The sequence below is a fragment of the Bos javanicus genome, chromosome 15 (assembly GCF_032452875.1).
Source record: "Bos javanicus breed banteng chromosome 15, ARS-OSU_banteng_1.0, whole genome shotgun sequence".
Taxonomy (NCBI): Eukaryota; Metazoa; Chordata; class Mammalia; order Artiodactyla; family Bovidae; genus Bos; species Bos javanicus.
In genome coordinates, this window is record NC_083882.1 from 44,000,483 (window position 1) to 44,019,509 (window position 19,027).

The 19,027-nt window shown below is 45.6% G+C and overlaps 1 protein-coding gene across 6 annotated transcripts in view; it reads left to right on the forward strand.

Moving 5' to 3' along the window:
• The window catches only part of TRIM66 (tripartite motif containing 66), a 64,037-nt gene that overhangs the window by 32,778 nt on the left and 12,232 nt on the right, over window positions 1–19,027 (forward strand). For 5 of the 6 annotated variants that reach the window (XM_061440866.1, XM_061440867.1, XM_061440865.1 and 2 more), the window contains 5 exons: window positions 930–1,044; window positions 1,582–1,728; window positions 4,138–4,255; window positions 5,660–6,564; window positions 8,257–8,418. In XM_061440866.1, the coding sequence (XP_061296850.1) occupies window positions 930–1,044; window positions 1,582–1,728; window positions 4,138–4,255; window positions 5,660–6,564; window positions 8,257–8,418 (1,447 nt within the window). Of the gene's footprint in view, window positions 1–929; window positions 1,045–1,581; window positions 1,766–4,137; window positions 4,256–5,659; window positions 6,565–8,256; window positions 8,419–19,027 lie in introns of those variants that run through there. The other variant, XM_061440871.1, reaches the window with a different exon arrangement.

The following is a 19,027-nucleotide window of genomic DNA, read 5'->3' on the forward strand; positions in this document are numbered from 1 at the left end:
AGCATATTCATAGAGTTGTACAACCATTATTATGATGTGAAAGTCACTCAGTCGTGTCCACCTCTTTGTGACCCCATGGACTATAGTCCTCCAGGCTTCTCTGTCCGTGGGATTCTCCAGGCAAGAATACCGGAGTGGGTTGCCATCCCCTTCTCCAGGGGATCTTCCCAATCCAAGGATCGAACCTGAGTCCCCTGCATTGCAGGTGGATATTTTACCAACTGAGCCATCAGGGAAGCCCTATTGAATTGTACATTTTAAAAGGGAAATTTTATATTTTTTATATAATTTTTATATATAGATATAAAAATATGATTTTTATACCATAAAATTTCCTTTATAAAATGTACAGTTCAGTGGGTTTTTTAGTATATTCATAGAGTCATACAACAATTATAACTGTCTACTTTTAAAATATCATTTTTATCACCCTAGAAAGAAACCCATACACATTAGCAGTCACTCCCTATTCACCCTGCAGCATCCCCAGCCCTTGACAACCATTAGTCTACTTTCTGTCTCTACCTAGGCTCTTTTCACTGCATGACGCTGTTTAGTAGAGTATTCCCCCTTCTAATAAAATAAGAAATTACATGAAGTCGTATCTGTGTTCACTCTCTCTGTCCTGCCTCTAGTGCTGTGTGAACTGATGAGCTATTGACTTGACCTGGGGATGGACCTGTAGTTTGTTGAGAGAAAAATGAGTTGAACTTCGGGCCATTGGCCCACTTACATCAAGTGGGCTGGGTTGTACAAAGGGCAGGATGGATGGTGGAGAAAGGTTCTTATTTCTTTATATTTGGTGCCTGCCGGTCCCTGATTTCAGTAGAAAGCGTCCACATTGCAGGCTGTTACGTTTGCTGTCTGTAGGCTGTTGTAGGCCTGGAGGGAAGGGCTCACCATGCTGTGTTTCCTCCTGTTGTTTGCAGGATTTTTGAGGTGAAGCACCAGCACAGGAAGGTGGAAAACCAGATCAAAATGGCCAAGATGGTTCTGATGAATGAACTGAACAAACAGGCCAATGGGCTCATAGAGGAGTTGGAGGTATATGTGAACAGAGGGTTAGGTTCTGTACTCTCCTTGGGGCAGAAACCAGGCACATATCAAATATGTCTCATGGCTCAGAGATGCCTGAGCTAGAATTCAGATGTGCAATTTCCACAGCTCTCTGCTACTCCCTGTATCTTAAAATGTCCTGTCTAATTTTGGGAAGTTGGCTCATTAAGGGCTTAGAAAATCAGATCAAACTCCCATTAACGCTGTGGCAGTAAGGCAATTGCCTTATTGGACTTTGTAGGTTTATGGCCTTGAAAGAGTCATGAAACGAGCTATGCCCAAGAAATCTAGACATTCATTTCCTCAGTCATTTATCGTTTATTCCTATTTGCACTGTAAAATCTACCTACCCTTTCTCTCTCCCTCCCTCCGTCCCTCAGCAGCCATGTCCTCTTCTCAGGGCTGCAGTTTCATCTGATTCCATTTGTGTTTACACTAATGCACACAGGCCACTAGACTTCTTAAGCATGTGGTTTGCAGTCCAAGAATAGGACCAGGGACTCTGTCTTCTCTCTCTGTACCCAGGGCATCACTAATGAGAGGAAGCGGAAGCTGGAGCAGCAGTTACAGAGCATCATGGTTCTCAACCGCCAGTTTGAGCACGTGCAGAATTTCATTAACTGGGCTGTCTGCAGCAAAACCAGCATCCCTTTCCTTTTCAGCAAAGAGCTGGTAAGAAGAACTCCAACTCCTCAATCACTGACTTTGGGTTAGTAAGTGAAAACCATCTTTTACCAAACCTCACAGTGCAAAGGACCCCGGTGCTGGAATAGACCTGCCTTCCTCCAGGCAACTCAGCTAGGAAATTCTGTAGTTCTGCCTCAGGTCATGGCTCCAGACGTTAATACTAGAAGTGTGCTGGACATTCCCTAGGAAGTTGGGTTTAAATGGGGCCTAAGAGGAAAGGAGGAGTGGAGGATGACATTGAAGTGTTGGGCTTAAGAGATTGGTGATGCCCAGGAAAAGGAGCAGAACTTTTGAGAGAGTTGTTGAGGTTTGTATTTGGATATTGCGAATCTAAGGGGCCTGTAGGGCGTCTAAAGGGAGCTGTCCCAAATCTGTTTTGATAGATGGGTCTGGAAGTCAGAAGAAAAGTCAGGGTTAGAGAGAGAGAGAGAAAGATGTGTGAGTCCCTGGTATTTGGGTGGTATTGGAAAAGTATGTGAAGAAAGAAGAAAATAACAGATCTGGAACCCAGGGAAATGCCCTCATTTTCAGCACAGACAGAGGAAGGAGATGAGTGAAGGAGATGAGAAGCAACCATCAGAAGTCAGCAGAGAAATAAGAGAATGTGGTGCACAAAACTTAACAGAGAGCTTCAAATTTTTAAGTGACCAATGATATCATTGCTACATAGGTGATAGAGGATGAGTAGTGAAGAGAAACCTTGAGATCTCAGAATCAGGAGGCCCCTGGTATAACCTTTGAAAGACACTCCAGCAGCTTTTCTCTCCAGCAAAGTAGAAAGGTCAAAAGCTAGATGAGGGATTGAGGATGGGAGGTGAGGAAGTAGAGGAATTAGTGAAAAGCAGAGAAATAAGGTAGCTTGAGAAGGAGACAGGGTTGGGGATACTTTTTAAAATAAGGAAAACATTTGCACATGTTTATTTGGGAGAAGAAGTTGAAGATAGAAGAGATGTGTGGTAGAGGAAGCATACTGGGAAAGCAGATGGAAGTGGGATCTAGAGTGAAATGGTTGACTTTAAACAAGAGGTGCTTCTTTTCTCTGAGATTGAAGGATGGGAAGATGTCAGTATAATGTAGTTAAGTCTGGAGATAGGAGGGATACAAGTTTGAGGGAATTTGCCTTCACCCTCTATGAAGTAAGCAGTGATAATCAGAGGGTTAGACATTGGGTAAATGACATTCAGGAGAGAAGTAAAGATTTTAAATAGTCATTAAGGACTTCCCTGTTGGCTCAGACAGTAAAGCGTCTGCCTACAATGTGGGAGACCCAGGTTCAATCCCTGGGTCGGGAAGATCTCCTGGAGAAGGCAATGGTAACCCACTCCAGTATTCTTGCCTGGAAAATCCCATGGACGGTGGAACCTGGTAGGCTACAGTCCATGGGGTTACAAAGAGTCGGACATGACTGAGCAACTTCACTTTCACTTTCAAGGACCACGGAAGAGGAAACTGACAAGAAAGGAAAAGACCAGAAGAAGGACTGAGAGGGGGCCCTGAGCATAATGATCAGTGAGGCGACCCCATGTAACATAGCTTTTGGGTGGCTGGGTTGATGCAAGGGCAGGCACTGATGGGAAGGGAATTAGGGCACTAGTGATGTGGTTACTTAAAGCAATGGAAAACTAGGATGGCCAGCTGGGCCGAGGGAGCAGGGCTTGATCAATGAGGTGGAAGAGCATGCTCAGGAAGAGCAAGAGCTATTGTGATCAGGGAGTAGGTTGTTGGAGTTTAAGGTCTTATAGGTAGAATGGTTCTAGATGGTGAAAATGGTCTAGGTCTGGTGACTGAACTGAAAAGAGAAGTGAAGGTGGTTTGCATTAAAGAGCTCAAGGAAGTAAGAGGCTAAAACATTGATTAGGACATTGGTTAATTAAATGTTAGCAGGGTAGTTGGATACTTGCCAAAGTCCTAGATAAATAGGAGAGTTTTAGTAATAAGAGATAGATGAAAAGGATGAGGGAAGAAGAGGGCAGTTGACTAGGATGGAAGGGAGTTTTACAAGTGGGTGGAAGGACAGCTCTGGGGAACTCAGAGAGTGTCTGCCCCCATGGACTTTTCAGTTGAGATTATGGTAGAATGAAGGGAGCACTCTTGAGAGGGTGCTGTCAGATGATATCCTGAGGAAGAATTAAAATCATCTGAGGCCTGGAAGAGATAAGAATGTAGGCTTTCCAAAAGCCTCAATAAGAGGAAGGGGATCAGTAGGGACAGAGGGAGGGGGAGGAATGTGAAGCTACTAAGGTGCAAGGAAATGCGGGAGCACACTGGGGAGGAGCACAGGCTAAATAGCCATGACTCTGGGCCCTTCAGCCTGTCCACTGAGTGAGGGTGAGGGAGTTCTCACTCTGGCACAAGATGCCCAAAGAAATGACCTTTGGTCATTGCTGTTGTCAGATTGTGTTTCAGATGCAGCGATTGCTGGAGACAAATTGCAACACAGACCCTGGCTCCCCTTGGAGTATCAGATTCACTTGGGAGCCTAACTTCTGGACCAAGCAGCTGGCTTCCCTAGGTGAGCCCAGGGCCTACTCTATGGGCCTTTGCATGATTGCTAAGAACACACTTAGACCATCTGCTCAACTCACTGGGTAGATCAGCATATGCCCATGAGAAAGCGCTCCCTGAGACTGCCAGCGGTCATGGAGTCATTCAGCAAACCTTTTCCTAGAGATGATGATGGTAGGGTTGGGGCGGGGGTGGGGAGAGCTAACAGCTTAAACAGCAATGGCAATATAGGACTTTTGTAAGAGGACCAGGTGAAATCTGAGTTTCCTATTTTACATGAACGTCCCTGTTCTGTTGGTTTCACTGCTAGAGGAGGAGACAAGACAGTGGTCCTCCTCTCCAGAATGCTCTATGGCAGTGCAGGCAGACCTGTGTCTCCGAGTACAAGGGTATACATGTGTGTGGGCACAAACAGATATTTCAGCAACACAGAGAGAGGAGACAGACAGGCAATGTCACATACATCTTTTAGAGTTGAGATGTAAGAAGATAATTCATGACCTTGCACATTTTTCTTCCCTGCTGCAATAACTTGCTGGCGTTCAATATTTAGGCAGAATGTAGACAATTTGAAGTTGTGCCTATGTTGACAACCTAATGGTAGGTTTGTTAAACTAATGGCCAACTGCTGCCTTTATCTGGACTGATAATCTCATTGAAAGTGTTTTGAACTTGACAGAATAATAAATGATATTTAGGTTTATTTTCTGCTTCCCTTTCCCTTTTGATACAATTTCACAGACCTTTGATGAGCACCTGCCCCACATTGGCCACTAAGTGACCAAAGGTGACCACCTGCCCTCAGGACACTTGGTTTTCCCCTACATAAGCCTCAGAGGAGCTGAAGAAGCCATTAGACTAAAACAGCAATAGCATCATCTTCTCATGCATGAGGGCCTTAGGGTCCTCAGACATCAGCACTGACTCTTGGCACTGACCTGGGGATGGAGCTTCCCCACTCTCCTCCACCCTGCTTGCCCAACATCTAGTTCTCCAGAACTGTATTTTGGGACTTTCCCATTTGTCCTGGGGATGAATCTCCTTTGCTACTTTTTAGTACACTCCCTCTTCTCCCCTCAGTGTTGATAGTTTTGGTCTGAGTCTTTCTTGGGTACTCTGTGAGGGAGCCCAGGTTTCCCTAGTGGGATACAAACAGAGTCAGGACTGAGCCTCTGGTAAAAGCTGAGCTGATTCCTCAAATGTTCCAGGCCCCCAGCACAGGTCTGTATAGTTTCTATTGCTGATATCATTCTAGACTGAGTTTTGGGGGTTAGGGATTGAATTTCTTAATCTCTGCCTCTGGTACAAGGTTGTTGAATGATATCCTTTGGCCCTGGAAGAGGGAGGTAGCAGGAGTAGGGGGAACAACTGCAGATCACCTTTGGAAACACTCTCTATTCTGAATTTTTAGGCTGTATAACTACTGAGGGTGGACAGCTGTCCCGGGCAGATACTCCTGCTTATGGAGGCTTACAGGGACCATCATCTTTTTACCAAAGCCACCAGTCCCCAGTGGCTCAGCAAGAGACTCTCAGCCATCCCTCGCACAAGTTCCAGTCTCCAGCAATCTGTTCCTCCTCCGTGTGCTGCTCCCACTGCTCCCCAGTCTCACCCTCCCTCAAAGGCCAGGTCCCCCCACCTAGCATACACCCGGTGCACAGCTTTAGGCAGCCCTCCGAGATGGTACCCCAACAGCTGGGCTCCCTGCAGTGCTCCACGCTGCTGCCCAGGGAGAAGGAACTGCCCTGCAATCCTCACCCGCCAAAGCTGCTTCAGCCCTGGCTGGAAACCCAGCCCCCTGCGGAGCCGGAGAGCACACCCCAGCGGCTGGGGCAGCAGCTGACTTCACAGCCCGTGTGCATCGTTCCCCCACAGGATGTTCAGCAAGGAGCCCATGCCCCGCCCACCCTGCAGACACCCTCCATCCAGGTGCAGTTTGGCCACCACCAGAAGCTGAAGCTCAGCCACTTTCAGCCACCGCCACAGCAGCAGCTGCCACTTCCACCCCCTCCACCCCCTCCACCCCAACAGCAGCCACCCCCGCCTCTCCCACCATCTCAGCATCTGGCCTCTAGTCAGCACGAGAGCCCCCCGGGGCCCGCCTGTTCCCAGAACATGGACATAATGCACCACAAGTTTGAGCTGGAGGAAATGCAGAAGGACCTGGAGCTTCTCCTTCAGGCTCAACAGCCCAGCCTGCAGCTGAGTCAGACCAAATCGCCTCAGCATCTACAGCAAACCATCGTGGGGCAGATCAATTACATTGTGAGGCAACCGGCGCCCGTCCAGTCCCAGAGCCAAGAGGACACTGTGCAGGTGAGGTCAGGGTGGTACCACCTCCCTAGATTCTCCCTAGGAGAGCGTCAGGGACACAGCCTACCCCTCACAGTGTGGCACAGGAACAGTTTCTTCTTCTTAAGGTGGCCTTGAACTCAGCTCTCCCAATTCAAGACTGTCCTGGACTTCGCCTTCCATCTCAGGAAGGCTCCACTCCAGAGAGCACAGTACTTAGCCCCAACACAGATCCAGGCTCAATCCTGTCCCGAGTGGCCTGGCTTAGTCCTGTCCTCCTGGGTGACACTAGGGACCATGTCTGTTAATGGAACCTCCTGAGCTGTGCTGGACTCCAGTCAGTGCAGGGCAGAAGGGAGGCTGTCTCTTACCTTTGTAACCTCACTTCCTTTACTGTAACTTATGAATTCCAGCTGGGGGAAGGGGAGAGCTTAAGCATATCATTTGCCTAGAGATCATACAACATTGGGGGCTTCCCAGGTGGCACTAGTGGTAAAGAGCCCTCCTGCCAATGCCACGGGTTCGATCCGAGTTGGGAAGATTCCCTGGAGGAGGGCATGACATCACTCCAGTGTTCTTGCCTGGAGAATCACATGGACAGAGGAGCCTGGCAGTCTGTGGTTCATAGAGTCACAAAGAGTTGGACACGACCGAAGGGCACATGTATGCTCATAAAACATCGAGTGGGAGCCTGGTGGGCTGCCGTCTATGGGGTCACACAGAGTCGGACACGACTGAAGTGACAGCAGGGAGTGCCAAGACTTGGATCCATGCCAGCTGACTCTGAATTGCCACGGAGGAGGCCTTGTTCTCTCCCTAGGAGGATGACTAAGGCTGCTCTTCTCTTTTCTCAGCTAAAAGCCAATTGGAGAGGTGCAGTTCGTACCTCTGGGATCTTTGCAGCACTCCACATCTTCATTCTTAATTCTTGCTTTTCGTGGTTTCCAACAGCTTCCTGTTCCAGACCCTTCCTCCTCTCCTTTCACTTTTTTCACAGTGAAATATATGTAACCACATTTATACCTTCAAAGCAGCTCTATAGACTTTTACTTTATTAAAAAATATAAGGCTTAACATTTATGCTTCTGCACTGACAACTTCAATTTTATATTTATTTATTTGGCTGTGCTGCATAGCATGTAGGATCTTAGTTCCCCAACCAGGAATGGAACCCATGTCTCTTGCAATGGAAGGGCAGTTTCTTAACCGCTGGACCACCAGGGAAGTCCCTAAGCACTGACTTCAGATCATGCTTTAAATGTCTGCCTCTGAGGCTCAGTTCCTTATATAGAATAACTCTTACGATGGCAGAGAAGGGTCTAGGGTTTATAGAGGACCACAGCTCTATAAATGTAAGTCAAAACTGTTGTGATTGCTTAGGTAACTATGACAAAGTTAGCTCATGATTCTTGGTTTGAGTTCTATTCTAAGATGTCATATTAGGAACAGCTTAGATAAGAGTATCTTCCTGAAAAGATTTCAGGCCATCCACAGCGTGTAGGTGGTGATGGCAGTAGTGGGCAGCGCAGGTGGGCCTCAGCCTTTACCACCGCGGCTACTCTTTGCGGGAAATGAAAGTCACTCAGTTGTGTCCGACTCTTGTGACCCTGTGGACTGTAGCCCGCCAGGCTCCTCTGTGCATGGAATTTTCCAGGCAAGAATACTGGAGTGGGTTGCCATTTCAGCACCCACCCAAGTTCTTATTTTCTCCTCCAGGCTGCAGATGAGCCCCCAGCACCTGAAGGCCCAAAGCCGACTCTCCCTCTTGACAAGAATACTGCTGCTAACTTGCCCCAGGCATCTGGGGAGGAAACCCCTCACAGTGTCCCCCCACTGGACAGCGCCATCCAGCACTCCTCTCCGAATGTGGTGAGAAAGGTACAATTGGAGCCTGCTTTCCCTGATCATAGGGGACCCACTGCCAGTCAAGACCCTGGGGACCTGGCTGAGGATGTCTGGGCGGGGGGAGGAGTGTCCCTGTCCCGTCCCTGGATGTTACACAGCCCTGACTCATGCCTTCTGTCCTAGTGAGTGAGCAAGGTCCTCCTCCACCCCATTGGCACTCCCCTGCACTTAAATTGGGAGCAGCTGGGCTTCATTTCCAGAGGAAGGGGAAAGGGAAGGAAAGCCAGTTTGTTGAACACTGACTGTGTACCTAGAACTGTGCTTGGTGCTCCACAGGGTGACTTCACTTAACCATCCCAATAGTTCTGTGAGGTGGGCATCCCCATTTTATAGCTAAGGAAACTCAGATCCAGGGGCCTACAGCTAATAGATAAAAGGGGCTAAGGTTTTATGTAAAATGAGACTCACAGCCTGAGCTTTTTCCTTTCTGCAATGAATGACAGTGGGGAAAGTGTTTTATGTGGTCCCATAATCCAGAGTTGGCTGGCTTTAGAATTCGAATTAATGGAATTCTGTGGGTGAGTGGTCTGCAGGGCTGACCTGCAGAGGTGGCTGAGTGTCTGAGGACACTGGGATGTTTTGAAGATAAGCTAACGAAGCTCTTCCTGTCTGTCCCCCTGTCTGCTTGGTGGACGGTTCATGGCAATAACCCAGAATCCTACAGCTCCTGGTTGACCTGCTCTTACTCCTGTCTTTCATCTCTACCCCGGTCATCCTCCTAGCTGGAACCTCAGTGCTGTGCCTTCCCACCAGCCCTCCATGTGTCCCTTGGCCTGTTCCCCGTATCCTGTCCCTTCTCTGGTCTCGTCCCCTCCACCCTCCCGGTACTTCCTCTCAGCCCTGTACCGGGAGCTCTGCCAGCTATCCTGCACCCTCTGGCCTGCACTCTCAGCCCTGCAGCATCCCTTGGGTCTACAGTCCCAGTTTCACTAGTGGTTCTTTGTACCCACTACCCCTCATCACGTTTCTCCCAGCAGCACCATTGCCATAGATCAGTCTACCTCAGTGATCCCTGAGAAGAGAATTTTGAAAAGTAAGAGATGGCAAAATTGCAGTGTTACCTTAGAAATCCCTTGAAGTCTGGTGCTAAAGGCCTTTTAGTTTGTGCCTAGCCTGCCCTATCCTTTTGAAAATGGCTTAGAGGCCCAAAAGATGTTATAAATTGGACCTGTGCGGCTCTTAGCAGTTTACATTCTTACACCTGAGGTAGATACCTATCTGTTCAACCATCCATCTATCCACCCATTTATTTATTCACTCAGTGATCAAAAAAATATGTTAACCTCCTACTGTGTGCCTCCTATTTTTATAGGTGTCAGGAACACAGTGATGAATAAGTAGTCTCACTTTGTACTGTATAGTCTAGTGGGAGAGAGTTAAACAAGCAGCAACCATGAAGTATGATAAAGTGCTGTGATAGTCAGTGGGGTGTATATAAGGGCATTGAACTCTTGGAGATGACTTCCTAGAGAACATGGTTTTAAGTTGAGATTTGTTTGAAAAATTAGGCTGGTGAAGGAGAGATGGAGGGGGAAGGCCAGAATAAATAGAGGGAATGGCTAGTAGGAAGGTCCAGAAGTGAGAGAAAGCCTGGGCTACTTAGGGGGTTTCAGATAATTTGACTTGGTAGGAACATGAGATGAACTAGATAATGGGAGTGCTTGAAACCAGAGTAGTTAGAAAGCTTTGTGAATTATGGTCTGAATTTGGGATTCAGTCTTGGGGGTTGCGAGGTGTGAATGAAGGATTACTAGCAAGGAGGATTACTAACATGGCTTGAATTAAAGTATAGAGAGATCACTTTAGTTACAGTAAGGGAGACCAAACTAGTACAGAGGAGAAATAGGAGAAGATGAATGAAATCAGGTAATGATGGGAAAGAAGAGGCAGCAAGGACCTCAAGAGATCAGATCCTAGGAGATTTTTGGACTTGGAGTCTGATTGGCAGTGGGAAGTGGGGGAAAGGACATCCAGGGTGTGTCTTGGTCCACTGAGTTGCCATTCATCTGAGATGGGAGCATGGGAAGAAAAGTACATTGGAGGGGAGGAAAAAGTCAAGTTTTGAATTGGTGGTTTTGAATAGCTAACACTAGAGGGCAGTAGGGAGCATGGGGATTACCAGTGCCCAAATGGTAGTGGGAGCCACACTGAATATACTTCTGCTTATTTGATGGGTCTCAGTTCTGCTCCTCCACCCAGTAGAGAGGAAAGGAGGCAAGCCACATGCAAGCATAGCCTGTGCTACCTGGGTGGGTGGCCTGCAGGGTGCTCGGAGCCGCAAAGGGAGGGGCTGCTTTGCTCCTGCATGGCTGCAGGGTGGCAGTGGGGTTAATGAAGATCCTAGGATATCTAACTTTTCATCTGGAGCTGCCTCTGGCTGTTACCATGGACTTATGCAGAGGTGTGGAGGGGCCACGTGACCTGACTTTTTTCAGACATTTCATAGGCTTCTTTAAGGCTTGTACTCCCAGAAAAAGGATCCTCAAGGTTGCCATCCAGGGGAACCTGGTCCAGAGGAACCTTTGGGTCTACTTGACTGAGCGAGGTACTGGTTATACACAAAGCTCCTGAAATAAGGAAAGGGGCTTTCTTTTTGAGGGAATTCATTGTCTTGAATCTGGGACTGGGCACGGTGTGGGATATGAAGGTCAAGTTTACCCAACAACATTCTAAGCATCTTATCATTGATTTATAATACTTTGTATAGCATTTTATACTTTTTTTTCCATAGATTTTTATATGTATTTTTCTATTTTATCTCTTTGTTTATCCTAGCAATACTATGAGGAAGCCACTTTCTTATTCCCCTTTGAAAGATGTGGAAACTGAGACACAGAGAGATTAAGTGACCGCCTAAAAGTTAAACAGCCAACTATTGGCAAGGTTAGGCCCAGAGCACAGTTCCTGCCTCAGCCCTGGGTTCAATGACTAGGTTAAATTGCCTCTCTGTGCACTGCAGTGGGAGTAGTACTCACTGCTGGATTTTCCTATCTTCATACTCCCTGAAGTAGCCTGAGGCCTTGCTGGGGAGAAGTCTTAGGACCCATCCTAGTTGGGTCTTGACTAATCTTTATTTGGTAACAGCACTTAGCCCCCAGCCCACTTCTCGGTCTGTACTGGCTGGCAAGCGCCAGGGGAAGTCAGAAGTCCATCTGAGTGCACAGACGAGAGGAAATGGTGGCAGCGGGCACAGCTCTGTGTGTTCCACAGAGACCCACTCCTGCTCGGAGCCGCTTCGTGTCACTACAAGGAGGACTTTTGTTACAGCCGAGCAGCTGTGCACACGTACCTAGGAGATGGTCCTAAATGAGCTGATGGTGAAAACAGATTGCTGCTGCACATGAGATGTGAAAGTTCTAGAATGGGTTCTGCAGTCTCTGGAGCATTTTATCCCACCACCTTCCGTGCCGCCAGCAGAATGTTTTTGTATGAACTTGGACATTTGTCTGTCAGCTGCTGTTGTCTAAGATTTCTAATCTTGGTTCAGCCACTTTGAAAAAAGGTGATGAAGAAAGACAACTTTACAACAGAACCCTTTAAATACCAAGGGAAACTGGAAGACATTTCAGTGGCTTCATTTCATACTTCTGAACTAGTCGACTGCTGAAAAAGACACACACTCCTTTTGTCAGCCCTCATGGAATCAAGGCTGTAGGTATCACAGAGAGCTCTAGCTGAACCCCAGTTCACCTGCAAGAGGGACCTCTCTTCTGCTCATAGCGGGGCCCCAGATCTTCAGAGGACTTTGAGGCCACCAAGTTACTGCTTACGGCTTCAGTGGAGTCTGGGATATATTGTCAGCAAATGATGCAGAAGTATTTGACATTCCTGTGGTTGGGATTAAGAGTGGTGCAGAAGAGTGGAGGATCATCAACCTGATGAATAGCATTGACGCCTTTATCGAAGCATTTTGATGCCTGGGCTCTTGACTTGATTCTTAAAACTCAGTGAGATTTACATTCACCTGTAGAGGAGGAAGTTCAAGCCCAGAGATGGAAAATAATTTGCTTAAATGCATATTCTAAACCTTGACATAAGTGAGGAAAAAGTAGGCACCCTGCCTTCACAGTCTCCAAATACATGGCTATAGACCAGGTCATGGGTTCTCATCCATGTCTTTTCCAAAAGCAACTGTCTTTTCCTTGCAGCCTGGCACTGACAGCTTTTGCTCAGAATGCTTCCAGGGCCTGATAAGGCTTTCTTATGGCCCAGGCTGTGACCCGTTAACAGGGCAGAACTGTATAGAGATGTGCACGCTGTCCCACATAGGAATCGAGCCAAACACTCCCCAGGTCTGGCTCCCTGAATTTTATACTCTTTAGGAAGCCTATCTCCTTCCTTCTGTCCCGATTTCATTCACAGACCAAACCTAAGATCTTTGTCTAGGTCTCCTGGTTCACGAGAAAATAGGCTCCTGCTCCTAGACCTTTAAATTTCCTTAACCCAGCCCAAGAAAAATACCTCTGGCCTAGTTCTTCCACATCTCCAAAATTTGGGTTTTAAAGGTTCCACTCATTCTAGCCTTCACTTCTGATTCACTGGACTCCGCTTTTTCCTTTGCTCTTCCTTCAGCCTCAGACCCTGATCCTCTTTGTTTTGTTTGTTTGTTTGTTTTTTTCCATCTTCTTGGATCATCAGGGCACTGGGTACTCTTCAGTTCTTCTCTCTTCACCATCCGTAATTGTTTTCCCATTTGACTCCCATTGGTTAGCGGATATCAACATAGTTACATCTGTAGCAACAACCTTACTTCATAAAAGAATTTTTCATTGAGCTGGCAGGACACTTACTATCAGCAAGAGCAACTTTCCTATTAAAAATCAACTTGTGAAACCACTGGCAGGAAAAGTTAGTTCCCCACTCAGCTATCTGATTCAGTTGTGTCAAGATCTACCGCTGTTAAAGCAGTCTACTTAATCTGAAGCTGTTGAAACACTCAAATATTCCAAAGATTTAGTTCACAAATCTATTTACATGCATCCTTGTCTCCTTAACTATTTCCTTCAGCCAAGGTGAAGGCCTTCAATGTGTTTCCAAAAGACAACTCACAAGTCATTGGTCTCTTCTCCTACTGTACCTGTACGTGGTGGTCAGTCTTTGACAAATTTAACTCCTAGGATCAAAACCTGAAACCAGAAGTAAGCAAGCAAAGCTTCAAAACAGCAGCAAGAATAGTTGTCACAAACCTCACACATTATACTCTGTATGAGACTATAAGCCCAATTTAGTCAACTTGATCTAGCAAGCTTAGTTATATGGTTTTCTTTGGAAATTTTTAGTTTTTCTATATATAGCAGTAAGCAGAGTAGAAGCAGGGAATTAGGACTTCTATAATGGCCACTAACAACAGGAGAGAAGACAAGAAACTTCACCTGGAAAAGTGCCATGATGTGATGTCATTCACGGAAAGGACTAGCTAAACCCTACTACATTCTTAGAAGTTCCCTAAAGCACCGATAAACTACAGAATACCCCAGCAATAGAGGTTCATCAGAATTCTTTTACATCACTAAGAAATGGTCTCATTCGGCCTCAGGTACTCTGTTTAGTAAGACAGGGTAGTGTGCAAAGCATTTTAGAAGTACTATCCTTCAAAATAATATTTTAAAGTCAATTGCATTTTGTTATTGAAAGAGGTATGTTTCAGATATCTGGAAAATTGATTTCTGTGAAACACCACTCTATCTGTGCTACTTTATCCCCAGCAATATTATCTTGCTGTACAAACTTGAAATTTATATTAAACTCAGGGTATGTGCACCAGGTGTCTGCTTATTGACTTCTCAATCACGTCGTACTAGAGCACTAGCTTTCTACCTAGTGGCACAAAATCAAGACCAGCCAGCAGGTTTCTGAGGCTAGGCCCAGTCTTGGATTCTTTATTGAGCTTGGAAAATTTGGGTACTCACTCTGTGTCTCAATTTCCCTTCCTGTTAAAATGAAAGAACAATGTCTTCCCTGAATTTTGACAGCATCTTGTGGCAATCATTAGAATGGCAATGTAGGCACTCCAGGTCTTCAGAAAAAGAAATTGAATTCAGCAAAAAAAAAAAAAAAAAAAAAAGAAAGAAAGAAAGAAAAAAAAACTGAACTCCAGAAAAAGATCTGGGTGGTGAGAAAGGGGAGAGGAAAGGCAGCAGGTGACAGAGCACAGATGAACAGGATTTGACGGGTGAAGGACTGCAAAGGTGACCGGGAGCAGAGGTTGAAATTTCAGACAACTTAGATAGGCCACCGGTCAGGCAGGTGGCAAGCAGAGATAAAGAGATTAAGAGACAAGGAAAGCAAAGGGAAGGGGACATATAATTTGGGAGGAGACCAAATTAGGGGCAAGTAAGGAGATACTAGGTCATGGAGGTAAGAGAGAGCGCCCTTCATATGTCAGGTGACCTGAGCTGATTCCTAGAGGTTTCTTGGTTTTTTTTTTGCATTTTTGACTTTTCTCCTTGAACTAGAAAATAGCTTATTTTTACTTGCAAACCTCAAAATACATATGCTCACTGATGAAGCCTGAGGTTTTATATGTGAAGATGAATTCAAGGTGTCAGTTAATCTGGGAGGTGTCAGTGATTGCCCTGCACAGACGTTCCAGCTGGCCATACACTTTCACCTTCTCTCATTTGACCTCTGAACAATCCCAGGTGCTAGAGAAGGCAGATAGCACCTTCTCCCCTGACATATAAGCTTCTCCTGTGTGTGAGACACCAAATGTCGGTCAGCTTGGCCATACTCACAAGCCCTTCTCCAGTTGTAGCACGTTCCTGAGAAGACCTTTCCTTCCTTCCTTGCAGGCCCCGGCGACTCAGCCTGCTTTCCTGGCCCTGAAAGTTGGCCCTCCCCTTGTCCCTACTCACCTTGTAGCAGAGTGGGATAGAGGATCTCAACTCCTCTCTTTCTTTCCGTACATGACATAAGGACCTTCTGTGTTAATATTTTGTAGTTATTCACTCCAGAGAGCCAAATGAAGTATCAAACATAAGCAACATACAAGATAATAGGTTCCAGAACTGCCACTGTATTTGCATAGCCTATAGAACAGGATTGAGGCCAACTTCCACAGAGCACTTTTTCTGAGTCTCTTCTTAGAATTTCCCCATATACGTTCCCCAGGTCCTTGTTACTGTTACCAGAGCTTCACACCACTCCTGATAGCCTTGGCCTTCTTGAGATTGGTTATAGATATGAACAGGAAAGAGATCAGTGTAGTTTTCAGTATCAGGACAAGTTACTAACCTCATGCTGTCTGCTAGGTGTTGTGGGAGCAAGTCCAGCAGGCCCAGCTCAAAATAAACCACAACAGAGTTTCCACAATTCTTCCATGGCTCAAGCTGCATGCTCTCTCTCCTTTATCATTATATTAACTCACATTTCGTGATATGTAATAAGGGGAACTGAATCCTACAAATGTGATCTCTACTAATCTGGAAGGTTTTGTCTTTGGGAATTCAATCTCGTGTATATCTTAAGGGCATACAGCCCCTGACCATCTGGGACCTGGAATGGTTCCAGATGGATTTTGGTGCTCTTGAGGCTTGGCCCCAAGGATTTCACTAAGTTATCTGTGTCATTGGTAGATGAGACGACTGCATTAAATATATATGTCAAATAGGGAGACAGTCAAAGTATCCAGCTCAAAGGATTAGACAATCGTGTATAAAAGGAAATACAATGATCGTTGGATATTCTTATCCAAAGATAAGAAAATACAGAATATCAGAGAGCTGTATGAGTGCATAACCAGGACAACAAGGGGACACAAGGGATGCAGGCCCGGGTATGTTTGAGATAGCCCTTGGCCTCTGGCCTCAGTCCCTTACGCTGGGCTCTATGCCTAGTTTATCCCATTTCGTTTGAGCATTCCCCCCATCCCTCCTCCTCCTCACCTTTCTGATCTTGGGACTTAGACTGTACAGCGAATTGAAGCCTTTTTATTGAAGACCATTGAACTATGAAGAAACATATTAAAAGTAAACTTTTCTGTAGAGAAACGAAAGGTATTTAGCTCATCTGCTTTTAAAACTGAAAGTTAAGAATAGGAATTATAAGCTTTACTAAAGCAGTTAAACAAGTAATAAGGAAAAAGGTTGAAGGAGAAGAAAAGAGAAAAGAAAATCAAGAGAGACAAAGGGCAGGTGATGGAAAGATGAAGAGATGGAAGAACAGAGTGTGGGAGAGATCAGGGAAGAGGGTGAGCAGAGAGAAGGGCAGAGGCAGGCAGGCCAGAAAGGAGCCTGGCTTCAGTGCCAGAGAGCTGGATTCTAAAGCCATAAGAATCCTATGACAAATATCATACTGGTGAATAGTGAAAGGATCCCCCTGAGATTAGGAATGTAAGATGGCTACTGTCACTACTTCTATTCAGCTGCATACTGGAGGTCTTAACTAGTGGAGTAAGGCAAGAGAAACAAATGTAAGCAAAAGGAGAAAATAAAACTCACTAGTCATAGGCAACATGATTTGTATGCACAGAAGATCTCAATGTGACTTTAGTAAGATAGCTGGGTACAAGTTCAATATATAAACAGCAATTGTATTTCTATATGTGAACACAAATAGAAATTGAGATTTATAAAATTATGTTTTCAATTACATAAAAAACCTCAGATGCCTCTCTGAGCTTCATTTTTCTCAATTATAAAATTAGGGCCACAACAATAATAACATTAACAGTAATAGCAACAGCAGCAGCTAGGGTTTGTTGAGTACCCACTGCCAGACATTGCTCTAAATGTTCACATGGATTATTTCTTTTAAACTTCACAACCCTTTAACGTTTGCTGTGAGAATTAAATGAGGAAATATATGTAAAACACTTAGCAAATTGCAGTGTATATAATAAATTCTCAATAAATTTTAGCTACATAAAAATGGGCATTGTTTCAGAGAAACTCGTAGACTTAGTTGTTAGTAGAACTAAGCTTCTATTCATTGGGCATGCAATTTGTAGAATAAACAGTCATGCATTATTGTTTTAAAAAAATTGTGAATAGCTCATTAATTCATTTGTTCAGCCAGGCACTGCTCTTGGGTCTAGGAAAACACTGCACAAGCAAATCAGAAAAAAATCCATACTCTAATGGGGTGGGGCTTCCCAGGTGGTGTAGTTGGTAAAGAATCCACCTGCCTGCCAATGCAGGAGACACAAGAGTTGAGGGTTCCATCCCTGGGTCAGGAAGATTCCCTGGAGGAGGAAATGGCAACCCACTCCAGTATTCTTGCCTGGAGAATTCCATGGTCAGAGGAGCCTGGAGGGCTACAGTCCATGGGGTCACAGAGTCAGACACAACTGAGTGACTGCACACACACATACTCTAATGGAGTTTACAGTTTGGTAGGGGACATATGTATTAACCAAACGGTATCACAGATTGTTCTATGAGACTGAAGTACAGGAGTTATGAGAATGTAAAAGAGGGGAGTGAAAATTCACAGGTGAGCTGAATTCAGAAGGCAAGTGGAACAGGGGCAGGGCTAGGAGAATGTTCCAGAGGAAGCAGTCTGTCTGAAGTGGGTAAGGGAAAGGATGTCATGATTCTGGACCTAAAAAAATTGTCTGAGCGACTGGAGCTCAAAGACTGAGGAGAGGGCCACTATATGAACTCTGGCTGCAGAGATGGACAGAGACCAGAGCATCAAGGCCTTGGGAGCTTTGTTAGGGATTTTCACAGTGGGGAGCAGTATGGTTTTATGCAGAGCGCTGATGTGGTCAGATATGTGCTGTCAAAGTATTTCTCCACTGCAGAGGCTACTATTGTAGTCTGGGAAAATATGAAGTGTAACCCGGGCTCAGGCACCAGCAGCAGAGAGAGGAAGAGTGGGAAGAGCTGAGAGGTGTTCAAGTGGTGGAGTTGAGGTTTGGTGTTAGCTTGGGTGAGGGCGGAGGGGTGCCCACTGATGCCTCCCTCCTAGGAGCCGACTCAAAGAACTGGGTGATTAGGGTGACATTCACTGAGGTGAGGACAGTCTTTGTCGATTAGCTTTACTAATATAATATGGAGACTTGAGAGGGTATTTGAAGTATTTCTTTTCCTATGGAAATCTGAATGTCTGACTCAGGGGGAAAAGAATGATAGGTTTAAGATACTGACTTGGAAGCTTTGAGATATTTGCTCCTTGTTTCCCCTTTTATTTTCAAAAGGTGTCAAATGGTTATGTCTTTTGTCTTAAAAAAGGCTTGGATATTAAACAGAAATTACTGAAGGTTGCACTTTTTACCAGTCTTCCCACCACTTGCCCTCTGTTTCTCCAACCTGAAAAAATGCAATGGGTTCAGTATAGTAATCTGTATGTCTTTCTTCTGCCTAGGTCACCAAGTGGTTAGAACTGAGCAAAGAATTATGGGGGTTGGGATATTATTGCTGCATCCATTAATTGTCCAAGTTGTCTATATTAAGATTTAGCTGCTCTGATGTTCTCTGCCTCTGGTTTAGAATGGCTTTGGCAGGTGTAGTAGGGCTAGAAAAGACCTTCACATCTCTTGGTCAGAGTCTTCAGTCTAACGCTGGTGGTGCTGGAGTTGATCTGAACAAGCCTGTGAGAAGGCTGTGGGGTTGACATTCCCCAGGACTGACAGGGGCTCCCC